Source organism: Bradysia coprophila, chromosome II, assembly GCF_014529535.1.
Source record: "Bradysia coprophila strain Holo2 chromosome II, BU_Bcop_v1, whole genome shotgun sequence".
Taxonomy (NCBI): domain Eukaryota; kingdom Metazoa; phylum Arthropoda; class Insecta; order Diptera; family Sciaridae; genus Bradysia; species Bradysia coprophila.
The window spans coordinates 10,518,106-10,537,702 of NC_050735.1; the positions used below are offsets into that span (position 1 = coordinate 10,518,106).

The 19,597-nt window shown below is 34.6% G+C and overlaps 2 protein-coding genes across 2 annotated transcripts in view; one reads left to right on the plus strand and one right to left on the minus strand.

Moving 5' to 3' along the window:
• Nucleotides 1-18,871, minus strand: part of LOC119072068 (uncharacterized protein CG43867) — a 178,504-nt gene extending 159,633 nt beyond the window's left edge. Inside the window, exon 1 of the mRNA XM_037177217.1 lies at nt 18,657-18,871. The gene's annotated coding sequence lies outside the window, so the exon portion shown is untranslated. The remainder of the gene's footprint in view (nt 1-18,656) is intronic.
• Nucleotides 6,128-8,083, plus strand: LOC119072182 (major royal jelly protein 2-like). Its single transcript, XM_037177345.1, has 8 exons — nt 6,128-6,443; nt 6,515-6,690; nt 6,754-6,770; nt 6,882-7,032; nt 7,098-7,317; nt 7,385-7,512; nt 7,579-7,821; nt 7,880-8,083. The coding sequence occupies exons 1-8, from the start codon at nt 6,233-6,235 to the stop codon at nt 7,994-7,996; spliced, it is 1,263 nt and encodes a 420-aa protein (XP_037033240.1). The 5' UTR covers nt 6,128-6,232; the 3' UTR covers nt 7,997-8,083.
• Nucleotides 18,872-19,597: the final 726 nt, after the last annotated feature.

Below are 19,597 nucleotides of genomic sequence, written 5' to 3' on the forward strand. Positions count from 1 at the left end.
TAAAATTCTTCAAAATTAAAAAAAATCTTAGAAATCTTTCAAATGAATTATTAGAAATCTGAGGAGTTTTACTGAATTAAATTACCTGAAATATGTCCTGGAACGACACTAGATAACTCATATCACATCTCTCATTTAGTACTTTCATCCTTTCTAGGAAAATGGCAAAAAAATCTCTCGAGTTCACGTAAATTGCGTATCCGAAACATCTCTTATACAAACGATGAACAAGTTGAAAATCTGAGTTGTGTAGCTGGCCCGACTGGAGAAGAATAATTTATTTTAACAATAAATGTGCTGCCCAATTAAATTAGGTTGCTTTACTACACAGCATATCGATCGATCAAAAGATATTATAATTACTAACAATATGTTGAATTTAGAATTTTAGTTGAAATTAATTATAAATGTGATTATGTATGTGGATTGTTGCACTTAAAATTTCTTCTGTCATTGACTTTAATTTAGATTTGTTTAGCCTAAAATGGTCGAAAAATTTTAAAACGCTCTCGCCAAATGTTCGTCTACTTCCGAACCATAACCCTTTTACTGTCCAGTCACTGTAGTTGTATGTGTTTTTGTACTTTTCTTTGTAAAATGGAATGCATCCTTCATATATCGAACGTTTTTCGTTGACAATTTTCATATCTTGTTCATGATCGTTCACTTCATAACGGATCGTCGGGTCGATAATATACGCTTTCTTCAACTTTGTATCAAAAGCCACAATGTCGCTGAATCTCGACCGTCCTTCGGAATCGATTGCATATACCTCTTCGAAACATTTTAATTCTTTTTCTTCCAAAAGACCCTTAAGCTGATGTTTCATCTTGTGATGCCGGGCGGTGATTAACTGGGTATTTGACTGGCAACATCCGGTTACATGAGCAATAGTTTCAATCTCTCTACCACATTTGCGACAGAGGGCGGAAGAACAGACATTACCAGGCACACCATTCTTCATTTGGAACCACTACTTTAACACCAATTTGGATTCTCTACGATGATCGTTAAATCGACTAGGCCTGCCCTCGTTAAAGCTCTTTCAGATCCCAAAAGTAACAGTCGTAGAACAAAAAATTTTCGTATCGGGTAGGCATGGGCGATAATGATAATGATTACGATAATTATCGATTATCAATAATCGATAATTATCGACTTTTTTTATCGAAAATTATCAAAAAAATATCGATAATCGATAATTTCTTTCGATTGATATTATCGATAATTTTGAACGTCTCCCATCCCTAGTATCGGGTGGTGTAGTGATAGGGAATGTCAGATTGTTCGACCAGAAACGGAATGTCCAACACAAACGAGTTTTGTTTAGGACAATGTAGGTTTGCCAAAGAAAAATCGTTTGTGTTTCCGTTTCTGTTGGACATTTCGTTTCTGTTGGACACTCTGCTTCTGTTGGATGTATGTATGTATGTATGTATGTAAGTATGTATGCATGTATGTATGTAAGTATGTATGTATGTATGTATGTAGGGTGGGTCGATATTAACAACTTGAAAATCCACAACCAGTGGCATGTGCACCTTACCAAAACTAATCAAACTGCATCATTACTAAACTTTTTCGTTTCCGAATACTTTTGAGTACCGCACAATTGGTTGAATGGGTTTGTCAGGCACCTGTTGGAATATGCACTTGATATAATTATATCTAGTGATGGACAAGCAGTCTAAATGAATCACAAGGTCTTAGTGGCCTTAGTTAAGAGCAAAACGTCATTAGTCACTTTCCAATAAACAGCCGAATGGCAAAGTCGTGTTTTATTGGAGGTCCGGGTATAAGTGCTACCCGTTATATACTGCAGCCAATCCACAACTTCCAATAGGTTATGGTGCTCAGGATGTACTGTTTGTCGCTAATAAATTTAGTGGACAAAGTATAAACGCGCGTGGTGGCTCTGGAGAAGTATTTCGAGGTAACGGCAGTATTAGTTACAAGAGTGGTAGCGGTATACTCCAGAATCATGGAGGTAGTCACATCAGGATTCACTCTAATGGAAAAATGGTTTACAAGGTCAAGCCGAAAGTCGGTAGACAACGAAATGGTTTTAATGGTCAAGTAAGTCGATAGATAAAATGGTCAAAGATCGTGATAATGACAAAACATTTCCAATAATCGATGTCATTGCTCAGCAACGGTCAAAGTTGAATTAGCTCAACTACATCAAGTCATGGCGTGGATTCAACAGTTAAAAATCGGTTTCTCACATTGGTCTGCTACATTCAATCAAAATTCAATCGTTAAAATGCATACGGACTCTAAACATCACGGCAATGGTTGAAAATCGTATGTGGATGTTTTGGATGAATTGATTGAGTAGGACGTTGCAGATGTTGTGGAGTTACGTCGTTTGAGTGGGAGTATGGGTAGAATTATATCAATTGAGTGGGAGTGTTGGAATATGTACTTGATAGTTCTATCTAGTGATAGACAAGCAGTCTAGGATCACAAGGTCTTAGTGGCCTTAGTTAAGAGCAAAACGTTATTAGTCTCTTTTCAATAAACATCCGAAAGGCACAGTCGTGTTTCATTGGAGGTCCGGATAAAGGACTTATCCGAAATATCCTGAAGTCAGTCCAAACATTCCAACAGCACCTTGTATTTCCTTTCAAAATTTCATAGACAATTTTCTTAAAAAAGCTTTCATAAGCCTTGCAGAGGCTGTAATAGACTGAAACAGACCGAATTAAACTTAATTTGAAAAAATCGGTGCAGTTGAAGTGAAAATATGTACATTTTCTATGTAACAATATTTCCTTTTTTTCTTTTTGATAAAGCTCATTGTACCTACATCCTGTAGCTTTAAGAAAGTAGCAAAAATATTTCATTTTCCTTATAATTTACTATAATGTGACACCTCCTCTTTCTGCATTTAACTATTCATATTATAAGCAAATCGTTTAATCTTGTCTAGTGCTCCACATTAATTCAGTCTTTGTTCATTTGACTGAATTTTTGTATTTTTTTACTGCTATTTCTCACTACAAAAAAAAAACATCGAACAGAGTATGAAGTGCATTTTTGTGCTACACTACGTCCGTTAATTACGTGAATGCAATTTGAAAACTCGAATTTATGTGTATATAAGAACCGTCGAGGTGTAGAAATGTGCAGCACAATCGTATTCATGCCGAGTAAATCCATTCAATGAGTTACACATTTATGTTTGAATTTAGAGAGAACAGAGGTGGGTGCCTTAATGTATATCTAGCTTGACTGCCACTTCTACTTCCCAATGTGTGATTTGAATTTTTAAATAACTTTATTTGTTCCTTTCGGTTCAATGGTTGTTACAATAAAAAAAAGAGAAATGAACGAAGTAAAAGAAAAATCTTTTCATGTTTCCTGTCACATAAACGATATGAATATGAATAAATAAAATTATTCAACGACTAGAGAGATAGAGGCATACAGAAAATATTTATTGTATATATGGTGGCGAAATGAACATGTCGTGATATGCGAGATTTACTTCAATATTATAACATCAGCTGAATGATGAATGTACAAATTTCTCGTCCTGACTTTTTTGTTTCAGTCGAAAAAATGTTTTTTATTTTGCATTTTGTTTCTTTAAAAGTTTATGGAATTATTCATCATTGACGTTAGAGATGTTGAATTGAACAAAATTTTGAAAAGCATACAAATTCTCTGTGCTTTAATTCGGTTTCTGAATTTAAATATTATTTGAATTTCCTTTTCCCACGATATTCGGTGTTAGTTAGCATACTATTGTTAAACAGTTCTGTAACCGTAAAACTTCCACAGTTTTAATTAACAGAAAATATACACCAGCTCTGGTTTACTCTACCAGTCATTTATCATTGCAATGTTTTTATTGCATTCGAAAATACACAAAAAAAAGAGAAGAAATTTTATTCAATGGAAATAGTATTTTAATATGCAAATCGTGTCCCGTGGAATTTTCAGCAAAACTTTTTTTTTTATTAAAAAAAATGTTTTCTGTTTGGATTCAATTCCTGTACTCGAGCTAAACTGCTTGATATCAACCGACAGCCGACAACAAACAATTTTACTATTTTTATATTTTCAGTGCAAGCTGCTGCAATAGCAAATTAACAAAATAAAATCTATTTTTTTGCAGATATATGGCAGAAAATACTGATTTTGTGTGCACTTATTTATTGCACAATAATAAAGTTAGGGAGTTAATAAACAAATACTGTTAGACCTTATTACGTTCAACATTACGTAACGTAGCCCCTCGGTATGATTTCGTTTCAAATTAGCTTGGAATAATGATGACAAGGGTGATGTAATATTATTCAACTCCACTATCAGTTTCGATAAAACGTGTTGTCATTAAACAAGAAACCTAACCACCACAGGTTTCTATTTTAAAAATAGAAAAAAAAACAAATTCCATGAAGTTTTTGAAGCAAATGTAGTAGTTCTATGGCACATGGCACCTGTAAAAACAAACGCGCGGAGCATATATGCCGTTCATATTTGCGAAACAAATGAAGGTCTGTGAACAACGTATATACATTTAGTAATTAACGACGGATGATAGTCCTATTTGAATTGAACTGTCCAAGTTTTAGGTATTTATTCCAATAATAAACTAGAATCATCGATGTGTCTGGACCGGAATGGTTATCGACAACGACGACGATAACAAATTTGTGCGTAACAAGGACGAAAAAGTGGAAAAGTGGAGTCCGAGGCGAAGACGAGGTTAATAACCACGCAAAAACGTGATTTTTCATTTTTCGTTCGAGCTACGTACAATATATTACATGATCAGGTCACCGAAAAAAATGGTTATTTTGTTGAAATGGAAGGTTTTCGGTGCAGGAGCATGTAAAAATAATAGACGATTTTGATTGTTTGTTTGTTTTAAGACCTCACTAACAGCCTTTTACGATCAATATAACAACTTCAGTCTGAACTCGTTTAACGTGACTCACGAGCCAGATAGATATACGAACACAAATTCAATGTATTGAGATTACATTACACTAGTCATTCAGTATGTGCATCTTTGCAGCTACCAAACACATCGCCACTACCCAAACTCTGAAGCTTGAGTGAGCTCTAGTGAACTTTGTAACAAAACGTATTACCAAACTAAAGATTTTCCATCAAAGATTAGACAAAACTTTTGACTTGTAACAAAAGAAGTACCAGATTTAACTAACAGATTTAAAGGAATGTTTTAAGTAATGCTTCGAAAACTTTGGCTTTCAAAAAAAATTCTTTCCCGAAACTTGTGTGGAAAATGGGATGTGATCAAAGCCGAAAACATGTTCTTTTCTTATGGAAATTTCTACAGGTATACATGAAACGTACAGGGACGTGTAAGGTGTCATTAAAAAGGTTGATGCTTCTAAATACCCTAAAGACCCCATTTGCCCCGAAAACACATGAAATTACCTTTCTAATGAGTAATGACACCCCACACAACCCTGTACGTTTCATTTACATGGATAAATTTCCACAAAAGTTTAATTTTTTCTTCTTTTTGAAGTGGTTTTGGCTTCCAGCGTCGAATACCTACCTAGCTACATAAAACAAATTCCACTAGAAAATGCGTCCGATCTCGGTTTTTGAAAAGAATGCCTTACCAGAGTGGGTTTCTTGTTAACCATCAGGAGATATTATATGAAATACACAAGGTGTTTGGGCCTAGGGTCTTTTTAAACCGAGGTACAAACATCTTGTGGGTAAAAATCACAACATTCTGTTGTGTTGAGGTTAAACTTGACACTAAAACAGAGATTAGCTTTGGAGCGTAAGTGACATCATTGAGTTGCTATATCGGTTTCTGATTCATTTAATCGACATAAGGAGAGTAATAAAATACAATTAGGTTCTTCCGACAATACAATAAAATTGTTTTTTTATCTTACTGCCCTAAATTGACACGAGTTCCAATAAGTCCAAATACTTCGCATTTGTTGACGCATTTTAGAGCTCTTAATCGTAAAATCATAAATATTCAATGCGATTCCAATAACATTTTGTAAACGACGCTAGAACAAAATTAAAAATGGGTACCACTTGTGCAAACAAACGATTGCGAATAATTAACACTGTTCGAAACAGCGACGGATACAACAACATTGTGATAAAGAAAAAATAAATAGGAAAATTAATCGAACACCTTAGTTCAAATAAGTTACTTAAACATAAAAGTTCGACAATTTGTAATAGCTGAAACGGTTAGCTCTTATCAGAAATCGTTGTTATAATGATATCTAAAAAAATATCAATTTTCCTGTTGTTACTAACAACTTTTGTGGCGATCGAAGCACAGAAAAATCTGGACATAAATCTCCAATATCAATGGAAATATTTGGAATTTCAATTTCCGAGCGCAGCTGTTAGAGATTCGGCAATAAGAAATGGGCAATACATACAAGGCAATTCATTTCCCATCGATATTGATGTCTACTATGGAGGTATGTGAAACGAAAAAAAAATCCCATTGTCTTCGGCCACAAAATGTAAAACGGGAAAAATTGTTATTCAGCTACACCACCCCTACTATTTGTTACAATGCCAAGATTTTTCGATGGGACTCCATTTACTCTGGGAACAATAACGGGTGCTAACGCTGCCGGTGGACCCGTTATTGCACCATTCCCTGATTACAACTGGCAACAAACAGGAAATTGTAACGGTTTTACAAATGTTTTCCGAGTATTCGTAAGTTTTTAGTGATAATCTGCAATGGGTCAAGACGATAATGAAATTATTCGATAAAAATAGGTGGACAGCTATCAAAGGTAGTTAAATGTTTTCAAGCTTGAATAAAACAATGCAAAGTCTCGGAATGGCAGACAATTATCGTGATATTTACGGATGTTTGCTGATGACTAAATAACTTCCTATTTCAGATTGTGGGTATTGGATAGCGGTGTCATCAATGACATACAAGTGTGCCCGGCAAAATTAGTGATGTTTGACTTAAGATCAACGTCCATTCCGCCATTCGTTCATATATTCCCTAATTCATTGTATCGAACCATGTCATTGTTTATTACACCTGTAAGTCAGACTTTCCCGACGAATTTCTGATAAACGAATACTAATTTTGCGGATGTGTTTCGAAGGTTGTAGATGTTCGTAACGGTTACGATTCAATGGTTTACATAGCCGATGTAACCGGTTTTGGAATCATTGTGTTCGACTACAAGAACAATAGATCGTGGCGAACGGAAAGTCAATCGACGCATCTGAAACCACTTCAACAATACAGCAACTTTGTGATTGGTGGAGAAAGTTTCAATCTTATGGATGGTGTATTTGGCCTAGCTTTGTCACCAAAAACTTGTTAGTTTGAAAATGAACACGGCTAATTAGAAGATCGCATTAATTGGGGGAGGGAAAACAATTACAGATACCAACCGGCAGTTATTCTTCCATTCTCTTGCCAGTGCAGCTGAAAGCAGAATTCCATTGAGCGTATTGGACAATGTGAACTATTGGCCGGCGCAGAACCCAATTACTAATCCCAATCAATTTGTGGTATGAAAATATGAAAAACAAAAGTTCTGACCAAATTCCATGAGAGTAATCGATCTGTGTACTTAGCAAATGGGACTCAGAGAAACTACACAGACTACGGTCCAGGCTATGGATAACAATGGTAATTTGTTTTTCGGCACAGTTTATCCACCAGGTATCGGATGTTGGGACTCAAACACCTTATACACCAATGCCAATTTGAGATTAGTTGCGCGAAATGATGCCAATTTACAATTTATCAGTGGTCTGAAAATCGTTACGAATAAAAGTGGTTATCAAGAGCTATGGGTATTGAGTTGCCGATTCCAGGTAAAGAAACGGTTCGCGAATATTTCACGAGCATGTCGATAAGCTTGTTTATTTTTAGAAAATTATGGCCGGAACTCGACGACAAGATCAATATAACTATCGTGTTCATAAGGTGCTAATAAGTGACCTTCTTAATGGAAGCACCAGATGCAATGGAATAGCAATGCCAAGATGAAGAACTAGTTAAACTATTTCAAATTTGGAAATGAAAGCATTAAGAAATCCATCAAATGAATTCCAATAAATGGGTTTAAGACCTAGAGAGAATCTTACTTACTCAAAGCAACTAATTTCGAGATCATTAGGGCCTACACGTTCCACCACTGAAAACCAATAAACATTTATGTAAGCAGCCCGAAAAAGGGAAAATGGCTACCATTACGGCCCGGATGAAAATCTGTCGTCTCCGTAAACATAATTCAATAGTCATTTTCGGTGTATACAACAAAATGGGTTTCAAACAGCAAATTTATTTAAATATAATAGAGAAACGGCCCCTTTCCAAACACACAGCACCATGTCGAGAAAACAAATTTCAATATTATTTGCCGACTGATATTTTCCTATGCCTTATGCGTCTTTTTAAATAATAAAAACGGAAAAAGAAATCTTTTTGTCAGAGGACATGGTACGTTTCCAGAATAATTCACATCGTCGCCACGACCGATACTGACTGACTGTTTAGAGGTCGTTTTCGGTACTCCATTTGGTTTAATCGGTTTATGATGGGACCATTTCCAACAAAGTCTTGAGAGCTGTGTGTACCACCGTTATGGTAATTGGGTTAGTTGTTTACTGGCGACATAAACGAGAGGAATTTAATGGCGTTGATGGGAATGCGAAAGATTTGATTTCAGTTTTACTTTTCCATCAGACATATACCTACATTAGGTGAATGTAAAACGTTTTGTTTATGGTCGTACCATGTACTTGTACACTATAACGTATATCACTGCCGAAAAAAAAATGTTACGGAAAAAAGCTCCTTTTTCAGTCCCAATGTAATTGGTGTATCCATAAATTTTACAATTAAAAAAATAATTACACGGTTTCATTACGACTACACTTCTACGACGTCCGCATTGCATGAATAAAAGGATGTAATAAACTGGAAAAAAAATTAATAAATGCAAATGGTGCCGCATATTTTCTTCTCAGCATATTAAAAACTTAGTGCTTCTGTTAACTTTTCCCTTTTTTTATTAATTTCCTTGTACTTCGTTAAGCTTTTTAAGCAATTAACGGTGGACGCCACTCGCACATTAAATTTTTTGTTTTTTCGTTTTTTCATCAACAATTTCAGTTGTGGTTGCTAAGTATCTAAAAGATGTAATGCAATTGTGTGCCAGGAGAAAATGTGAACGGAAATTTTCGTCTGGAAGAAAAGCCATTTTCCAGTCGTAAAATTCAATTTAATATTTGACGAGAATGATAACATTTTCGAGAAATGAGCAAACAAAATAAATTTTCTCAAAAATTAAACGTAAACATTGCCTTACGGGTTTTTTAAAGTAAACAGAATCAATCAATCAACCGAGGGGAGAATTCGTATTATGAACGTATTTTCAAATAAACTCAACTGGAGCAAGCAGCTATATCAAATCGTTAACGGTATGGAATATATACATACGTTGGCGGAAAGTTGATGTGTTTTTTTTTTACTTCTTCTTCTGTGGGTGAAAAATTTTCATTATGAAGAGGAAACTGAGATTGATATGAAAGAGGTTTTTGTTTGTCTCGAGGAAACAGGCCTGAAATATTTTATGAGATTTTGTTGGAACAAAACGTTGTAACCATGAAAAAGACTGAGTGTTCAAATATTGTAAATCTATTATCATTTTACGCTGAAAGCTCTGTCGTTTATCTTGCTTTACAACTTATGATTCAGACAGTTTTATAGCAACTGTGCCAGGGCATATTATTGGGAATTTAATTTACTGGAAATTGACGAAATTTAATTACCGGAAGTGTACAATGAATTTACCGGAAGTTTGCCAGAAATTTTCAGGAAGTTTGCCATAAAGTTACCAGAAGCTTACCAGAAACTTGCCGGAAGTTTATCAGAAACTTGCCGGAAGTTTACCAGAAACTTGCCGGAAGCTTACCAGAAACTTGCCGGAAGTTTACCAGAAACTTGCCGGAAGTTTACCAGAAACTTTCCATAAATTTACCAGAAACTTGCCGGAAGTTTGACGGAAACTTTCCAGAAATTTACCAGAAATTTTCCGGAAGTTTGACGGAAACTTTCCGTAAGTTTATCAGAAACTTTCCTGAAGTTTACAAGAAATTTAACAAAATGTGTCAGAAATTTACCAAAAACATTTTCTGAAATCGGTAGTTTTCTGTACAGGAAAGGACAATAAAATTTCAGCCTAATATTGCTTCAGCCGGTTCACTCATACAAACAAAACTTATGTGCATGTTTATGCATTTCCATCAGTTACTGTTAAATCTGTACAAACAATCATCTCATAATCAGTTTTGTGTGTATGAGTGATTCAGCTGAAGCAACATTAGGCTGACATTTGATTCCCTTTCCTGTAATTTCCGTAAATAAAATTCTCGATACTTGGCCCTGAGTAGAATGACGGAAAAAAGAAAAATGAAATACCAAGTCAGTCCATGAAAAAAATCAGAATTTTATGTGTTGTACACATTGTGTACTCAGTACCCAGCTAATGCCGCAATCACAATTATGTAGATAAAGACGGAGAGAAAATTGGGAATACGAGTCGTAATACAGCTAACCCATTTCCAGGTCTAATTAACTCTTCGGTTGGTTATTACAATTCCATTTCCTATGCTTCTATTTTCTAACTTTTGCACCAATGCATAGAATACAATACCGGTGAATTCTACGGATAAACCTGAATTATAATGTTATGCAGTAGAAAATACACACAAAATTCATAGTCGCAGGCAAAATTTGCTTCATACTCCCCACAGCCATTAGAAACACTCCTGTACGGAATGGTAACACACGAACGTTCGAATATAACAGCGAACTTCAATTGCAACTTCATATAAGCTCGTACAAGATAATAAAACTTTACTTTTTTGTTGCCCTTGTTACAATATACGGAATCGTAAAGATATCTCGCGAAGATAATAATGAACTTGCTTGTGTTAGGTGATGTGAACTATTTTTCTTTCCATTCTATCGACGAGGTTTTTTTTTCTTTTTTCCTTTCTTCTTTCGCTGGATTCGATGAACGATGAAGTAGAAGCAATATAGGTATTATGATGGGCTAATAAAATTTCATTTTATTTCCAGTTTTATTGATAATATCCGTTAAAATGTTGCGTTTTTCTGTATTTCTGTTTTGTTTTACAACACTATTCGGAAAGGAGAGCGAGATTTTTTTCTTTGTAACATTTTTAGTGCCACCGTGCCAAGGAAAAGATATATAAACAACTCTGAATGGAAAATACCTTTAGTTAATTGTGAATTTTATGTGATTGTTAATGTGTAAATGGAGTATGTATGTGGGGAATGTGAAGGGTGCGTTTTCAAGTTTTCTTTTTTTTTCTGGCCGGATTTTTTTTCTGTGTTTTTCCTCATTTATTGTTTTATGGTGAACAATAACGGTTGTAATAAAAACGAATATTTGAAAAAAAAAATATAAAACCAGTTTATTTGAACAGGGATATGAAAGTTAAAGTCGATGGTTGAAGTTGAACCGTATACAACGGACTAAATAATGAAAGAGATTCGTTATTTTGCTTGGATGTGAATGGCTTTCGCCTTTAATTGTTGTTTTATGGGAACGAAGAAAGCTTCGAATAAAGCTGATGATAGCAAATCAATATATATAGTCATCACAGTGAGTTGTGAGTGATTTAAATGAAAAATGGGAAGAAACATGAAACCATTGAAATGAAAAAGTTTTGAATCAGGTGAATCGTTTTTCTCACAAATAACTAAGGGAAAATTATGTTCAGACAACCGATCACAAAGAAGAGGCTGATAGAAGGAGACTATTGAACAGAAAATGGCATTTCGTTGACTGTCCAAAATCGTTTGGGATGTTAATCTCCAATTTTCTGTTAAATATCTCTATTACGTACTATTGGAAAAGAGCAAAAGCAGAGAGATAATGAGAAAAAATTACGAAAAATTTCGGCCGTCCTAAACGAATGTTCTGTTTAACGGGCTCCATATTTTCACACAAAAGTTTCTCCGATACTATACTTATAAGGCGTATTCATCACACGTGACTGACCACAACGTGTTCACAACCCTCAGGAAAGTAATGGTATGACATTGCCCAAAAGATCTTAATGGTTACCAACTGGCACCTTTTGCTCGAATGTTGGAATGAATTGGTATTTGAGTTGATTTCTGTAAGGATAAGACTTTGCCTAACGGTCAAATCAACCGAAAGTCACGATATCTCGAAACCCTACTTCTCACTTGGAAAGTTGCCATTACCTTTTTCGTCCCTCAACTATTTTCTCCTGTGTGTACATTTCTGATTTAATTGATTCTTCGTAAGTCTGTGCGAATCACACTCATCAATAACTTTAATTGAATTCAGATTCAGACGTTTCAAAACGAGACTCTTACACAGATACTACTTTTTGAAATTTTGAGTCACATAAACTAGAAGGAAGCTCTAAGCACTTTGCAGTGAGGTTTTTACAAAGAAGGAGAAGAAGAAACAACAAATTGGTTTTATTCCCAGTAAATTTGAATGAGTAGATCAGCTGAATTGAATACCTACACAAATTTGGTTGAATTTAACTTAATGAAAGTGAGTGTATCCGAATGGTATTTTACCGTACGCCTTATGAGCTTAATGAGCCAAATAGTTCTTTATTCACCCTTCAAACCTGTAATAATCAATCATACCAGAGTTTGGCACTTAAAAGTATTACTTCAAACATGTGAGATCTGTGGAGCACAAATAAAGATCTCAAGTTTTTAATGATCACGAAAATGTAAAATATTTGAATTTACATTTTTTTTTTCTAACGCTTTAGCCACGCAACGATATCTTGTGATTTATTTATAATTTAAGTTTTGAGAAAGAAAAATCCAGCAACAAAAAATTTCTCCTTGAGATCTATTGAGCAGACGTTTTTTTTTATCGTGTGTGTGTAGTAAATATTTAAATGATAATAACAATAAAAAACGCAAATCGAATGTTGGAATATAATTACAACGCATGTCGTTATCGTTACTGGAATAAATATTATTATTTAACATAAAAAAACCATAAATTTTTAATCAAAAATACTGGTGAATATTCACAATAAAATGTAGGACCTATACTGTACCTATATTAATTGAGGTAGTTTATTTTTGATTTTTTTTTCTCTTTTTTTAATTAATGTAATTTATCGAATGAAATAAAAATGAAATGCATTTCTGTTCATTTAACATTATTGCAACGATATTTAAGCCATTGACAAACGCACATTTAGTGTATCTGGGAGGGATAAATTATTTTTTTAATCAGTTCGGATTATCAATAATACATGCAATGGAGTCAGTGCCGTCTGCAGCTATGTGAACACCAAGTCTACAAAACAAATTTCAAACGGAGTTTTCCGCCAAACCGAAATTTAACCTGTAACAGTACAAAATCGGATTTGGGTATACACGTAAACTCCAAAGAACAAGTAAAACTAGACAATTATTGAATATTCCTAAAATGTTGTAGAATGTCATTGTTATCAGTGAGCAAACTCACATCCTTAAATTTTGTTCGGAATTCTAAATTTTGACGCCTCAAAAGCTTCATTGTGTGTCAAAACGTGTACCAAAAGTTCACATGGGGGTTCAAATGTGAGTCGAATGATCCAGTGTGGGTCAAACGATACAGTGTGGATCAAAAGCTTCAGTGTGGATCAAAAGCTCCAGTGTGGTTCAAAAGCTCCAGTGTAGTTCAAAAGCTCGAACGTGAGTCAAAGTATGTGTAGAAAGCTCAAATGTGAATAAAAGCTTCAATGTGTGTTAAAATCTCACATGTGTATCAAAAGCTAGAATGAAGTTAAAAGTTCACAAATTGTTCGAAAGCTTCAACGTGGGTCAAAGCTTCAACGTGGGCCAAAGCTTCAACGTGGGACAAAGCTTCAACGTGTTTCAACGTGGGCCACAGCTTCAACGTGGGACAAAGCTTCAACGTGGGCCAAAGCTTCAACGTGGGACAAAGCTTCAACGTGTTTCAACGTGGGCCACAGCTTCAACGTGGGACAAAGCTTCAAAGTGGGACAAAGCTTCAACGTGGGACAAAGCTTCGACGTGGTACAAAGCTCAACGTCGGCTAAAGGCTCACATGTAAGTTAAAAGCTCCAATGTAATTCAAAAGCCGGAAATACAATCCACGCCATTAGTCGTATAAATTTATACGCCAGAGAGAGCTTTTTTCTCCTTTGTTACGATCTGTCAGTTTTTCTATTTTGCGATGGAAATGAAAACTAAAATTGAGATATCTTTGCTGTTTTATGTGGTTTTTCATATTTTTTCTGGATCAATATATTTTAAAGTTTGGAATCGATTGGCATTAACAGATTGTGTGAAAATATTTTTTTCTATTTTATTATTTATAATATATTATACATATATAAACATTAAATGTGAGTCAAAAGCTCCCATGTCATTTGAAACTCCAATGTGAATCAGAATCGACTAGGCTAACATGTAATTCATCTTGATTTCCACTTACTAAAAAAGCACTCCGTTTACACTTTAACCAATAGAAAAAGGCGTGGTTTAGCTAAACGAAGACAAAACGTAGTGGTTTTTTTGCAGGGAGCCCACTCAAAATTCGGCCTCCTTTTTAAGGAATAAAGGAGAATATTTCGATAATTTAAGGAGAATTTCAGGAGTTTTAAAATATGAGATTTTGGATTAAATTTGATAAATTCGAAATTTTTTTGACTCTCCAAAGTCATATAAAGGATATGAAGTAGATTTTTTGGTGTTTCTAAGAGAATATTCTTTGGAAAATATTTTCCGAATTTTTCACAAATATTTTATCGAAGATTTTTCCAAAAAAGTAACTTAAATTTTTGTCTTTTTTTATTTTTTTGATTTTATCTTCTTGCTACTTGTAATGCCCGAATTTAAAATCATCTGTGCCTTGGCCACTGACGATTTATCTAATTTACATTGGCTAACTACAGCTGACGAAGTGTTACCAACATCAATTAACTTTTCGGCGACTTTTAAATTTAAAGTCCCATCTGCTATTTCAGCTTCGATGCTTTAAATTTTGGCCTCTTTCTGATGCTTTTCGTTTTTGTCTGACTCGTTTTGTTTCGATTTTGCTAATAACGTCTTTCGCTCTTTTTCTACATCTAAATGCAAAAAATATCTTTTACGGGCCGACGAGTAGAGGTTTAACAATTTTCGAATAATTGGAAAATCTTCCACTTTATCGTAGAAATACAAAGTATTCTACCTATCCGAATAGCCGCAATCGTTTCTTCTAAGATCTGCTCCTTGAAATTTCGGGAAACACAAATTTATTTACGCTAAATCCTCGCTCAGGATCAGCATTCCTCCACTCGCGGAATATTGAAAACCGACACATTTTCTGTTTCTGTGTTTTACTTGAGTTTCTGATTTCCCCATATAAAAATGCATGCAAAATTCACAAAAAACCAGTAAAACATAGAACAGAAAATGTGTTGGTTTTCCAAATTCCGTGAGTGTATGATTGAGGAATAAATACGCAGTGGCTAACTTAACCAGATGGCCAAACTTTCCTCAAACAGGATACACACCAGACGAAAGTTAACAATTGATTGACAATAAATGATTAAGTTGCCAGCAGCATCAACACAATCGATGAAAAGAACAATTGAAGCAATAGGGTTTTGCAAGTACCTTTTAGCTCTATCGATCTCATTTGTTGATATATTTAGGTTTCATGAGCTTTTTTTGGTGAAGTAAGCGAGGAACGGTTTTGAATATATATGGTTCCATAGTCAGAATTAAAATGTTAGATGTTTTAACTAAAGTGAAACTAAAAATAAGGAGTTTGAGGAGATTAAGGAGGTTTCAGGAGGATTTTTGAAAATCAAGGAGATTTAAGGAATCAAGGAGGAGTGGGCTCCCTGTTTTTGTAAGTGGAAATCAAGCCTTATTCTTTTCTGCAATCTAATTTATTGTGTGAAATCTCATTATTTTACGTTTTTTTTAAATTACCCATTCATTATTCTGAGTAGATTTTGTATATTTTCGCACGACATGACTCTTTATAGCATTTACGTTATCTTGTAGCAACAAATAAAACTATCTTTTATGGACAAAACTTCATTTCCATTCATTCAAATAGACGCAAGTTTTTTGCATTAAAATAAGAAAACTTTCATCTTATCGCATAGTCCTAGTCACTCATCATAAGATGAGTTCACAACAAGTGCCATTGAGTCAGAACGAAAACGCAACTAAGCGAAAATGAACGACGAAACTTACTTTGTGGCAAGTATTCAATGAAAAACTCTATGAACGCATCAATTTGCATAAACTTCGACAAAACACGATAATCGAATAAATTTGTGTTATTGTTCACTCACGTTCAATCATCTTTAAATAAGAAAACATAAAGTCTGCCGCAAAAGTGATTTTTTTCTTTCTAATTAAAAAAAAAAGCTTTGAATAACTGTTGAAGTATAGTCGAGACCTTCAAAATTAATTACGAACAAATTTCAGTTGCCATTAAGTTGGCAAAATTTAAGAATATTGATGAAGGTGTAGAAATACACGAGAAAGCAATAGCGATCGATATACAAGTCTGTACAAGCCTTTTTAGCAAGTCTATAATCCAGAAAAAAGAGGTAAATTCAAAGGTAAATCAACAGAAATGCGTCTGCTTTGGATGGCGAGTGAGAAATACAAGGCATTTAGGCATATTATACTGATTGATTGAATTTTGCGGAAACTATTGCACACAAATCTTTCAAAGTGTTCAAGTTGATTCCATGACCTGTGATGTCGTTTTTGAATACCTGGACATCAAAATATTTCTCTGAGCAACGTTCATGGAACTTTATCTCATCTCTTAGTAGACCGAATTCAGCGATACTCTAAAAAAAGTCTTATAGATTTCAAACTATTTTGGTTTAAGGTCTCGTTAGACACGGGACAGGTCATGGATTGTTTCATATGGAATTGAAGCATATTGCAATTGATCATTCGTAAAACCGCGAAACAGCCGGTCAAAAAACGAAGTAATGAACTCTGCAAGACTATACACCAAGTTGACTCAATGACACATAATGAATATCACGTTTTGCAAGACCGCGCTACTGAACATGGAGCGATAAGAAAATTATACATTGACTCAGTGCTAGGTTCATCTATCACTCTACATCTATAGTTCTACAACTGCGGATAATCGAAAGAGATTGGCTGGATGTTTAATGATTCAGATTCATTCGCATCGCATTAAACATAAATCAAACATTTCCTTCATATTCGATGATTTGCATTAAAAAAACGACGCATTGAAGCGTTAAAACATAATTCCGACGTGTATTGATGCGCATCATTATCAACCAGTTGCCCAAAAATCAAGCTACTGTCCAACAATACGGATCAAATTACACAAACTTAATGAATTGTTCCATCATGCGTCGTAATATGATATTCCTCCTCTGTTGCATTATTATAGTAAATGCGTTACATGGCCACCAAACAAAAATTTACAATTTCCAGAAGACCCACATTGGAATAGCGAACAGAGAATTAGAAAAAAAAAATTAAATAAACTCACGACACACAGTGATTTAGCTCTTGCCATATGACAGGCTGAATTTATTATTTTTTAACAAGGCTGATCATTGAATGAAATTGAATCAATGAATGGAAGAAAAGGAACACCCACACACCTAATCTGTTTCGAAATGGTGTACAATATTGATTAGGTGTCTGGTTTTCCTTCCGTTTCGTTAATTATGTTCCAAATGAACAATTGCCAGACAATGGCATACAGCGTTGAATGCTACACTAAAATAACTTCCTCCCGGGTGTTACGCAAACTAATCATCGCAAAGGATGTATACGCAGAAAAGGAATGGCAAAGAATGAGCAAACAATAAAAAGAAAAGACAATTCCGAAACTGGAACCTAAATGATTGTGGAAAATGAGGTCACCAACCCTTCATCCACAAACGACGGCGTCCACACACAATAATAAAGCAATAAAATGAACATAAAAGTATTACACATCTCGGCATATCGATGGAGAAAGGCATAGAAAATGTGTAGAAGCATAACTGGCAATTGTATACTTTCGGTTAAATAGATAGGTTACGTGCATTACAGACGTATTTGTATATGAACTGCACCCGTTTCAGTTAGGTATAATTCATAATTACACCAATGATATTAGTGTTTGATGTGGTGGCATTTTACAAGTAAATGAAGGGAAACAGATTTTGTTTGGAATGTCTTAACACACGGTAAGAACAATATTTTGCCGTAGGTGTAGCCTGAACACAATATTTTCGCAATAGACGTTCTGTTGTACCATAAAATTTATCACAAACAAACAAGCAATTTGTTGTCAACAAACATTAACTTCGCAATGTACAATATATTTGAATCAAACAGTTGAATATTATGAGAAAAAGGCTTGGCAGTTGTGTTGCAATTTATGCAATATGTTAAAGTTAATCTGTTCGTTTCTGGATTGTCAAATAAATAAAAGAAGAAAAAAAAATCAACGCGAGTAACACAGAGCCTATACAATCATATGTATACACCTAAATAATAAATACAAAAAAAAACGTTCACACTGGGAAAAAGTGGTCGCGCATAGAGAAAGGGAGAGGTTCTTTTACATGGAAAATGAAATCCGTACGATGAGTGAGTTACTTACATGGCATAGATGTTTAAAAAAAAACACACACAAAACGGTTTGCTGTTTGTGATCGATGTTTTGATTATCCGAATTGAATTAAACTACACACCATATTGTTTGTACACTTTTGCATAACTACGCGATTTTGATTACACTTTTTAAATTTATTTATTCGCTTAAAATACGATTAAAATAAAAATACCGAGACCGTAGCACACACACCAGTACTAGCAACTGACAGTAGATTGCATGGTGACAGATTTCAGTGACGTCTATGAAATTTGATTTTATTTGACATGTAGATGGCGCTATGGGTTTAATATTTTCGAATCATTTTTTTCGGCGGTTTCGAATGAAACTCTCCCATTTATTTACATGCGAAGATTTTATGCCTATTCGATCGGTTTTGCTATGTTTTTTTGTTGCACAGTTTTAGATGATACTAAACGATTGAAGAAAAATGTTCTCAGTAGTTGGAAATATGTTTCACTAAACTTGGTTTTGGTAAATTCGATGTGTTTTGGTCGTGAGTATTTCACCGAATGGCATGAGGTTATTTGAACTGAGTGAAAAAAATTTATTAACTGAGCTTTCCCCTTAAAGACACCGGCATTATAAAAGGTATCGTTATTTCTGCGGTAATATAACGGTTTTTTTTTTGTAAGGGATACCTGACCTGTTCCGGGTCTTAAATCGTCTCTTTTACTAGTAGGTCTGGCTCTCAGGTTATAAAAAAAAAACGAAATGCTTGATACAAGCCCCGCTTTTATGTTTTGTGGTATATTCAATCGTTGTGACCCTGATGATGTCTCTGCTGCCGAAAAGACCTGAGGCTAAAACTGACGACATGCGAATGGAAAAGACTGCCAACAATGTCATTCACAAGAAGATTAAATTTATCTCCCAAATCTGATTAACCTGTTTCGAGTACTCCTCCGTTTTATCACCCCATTGAACAT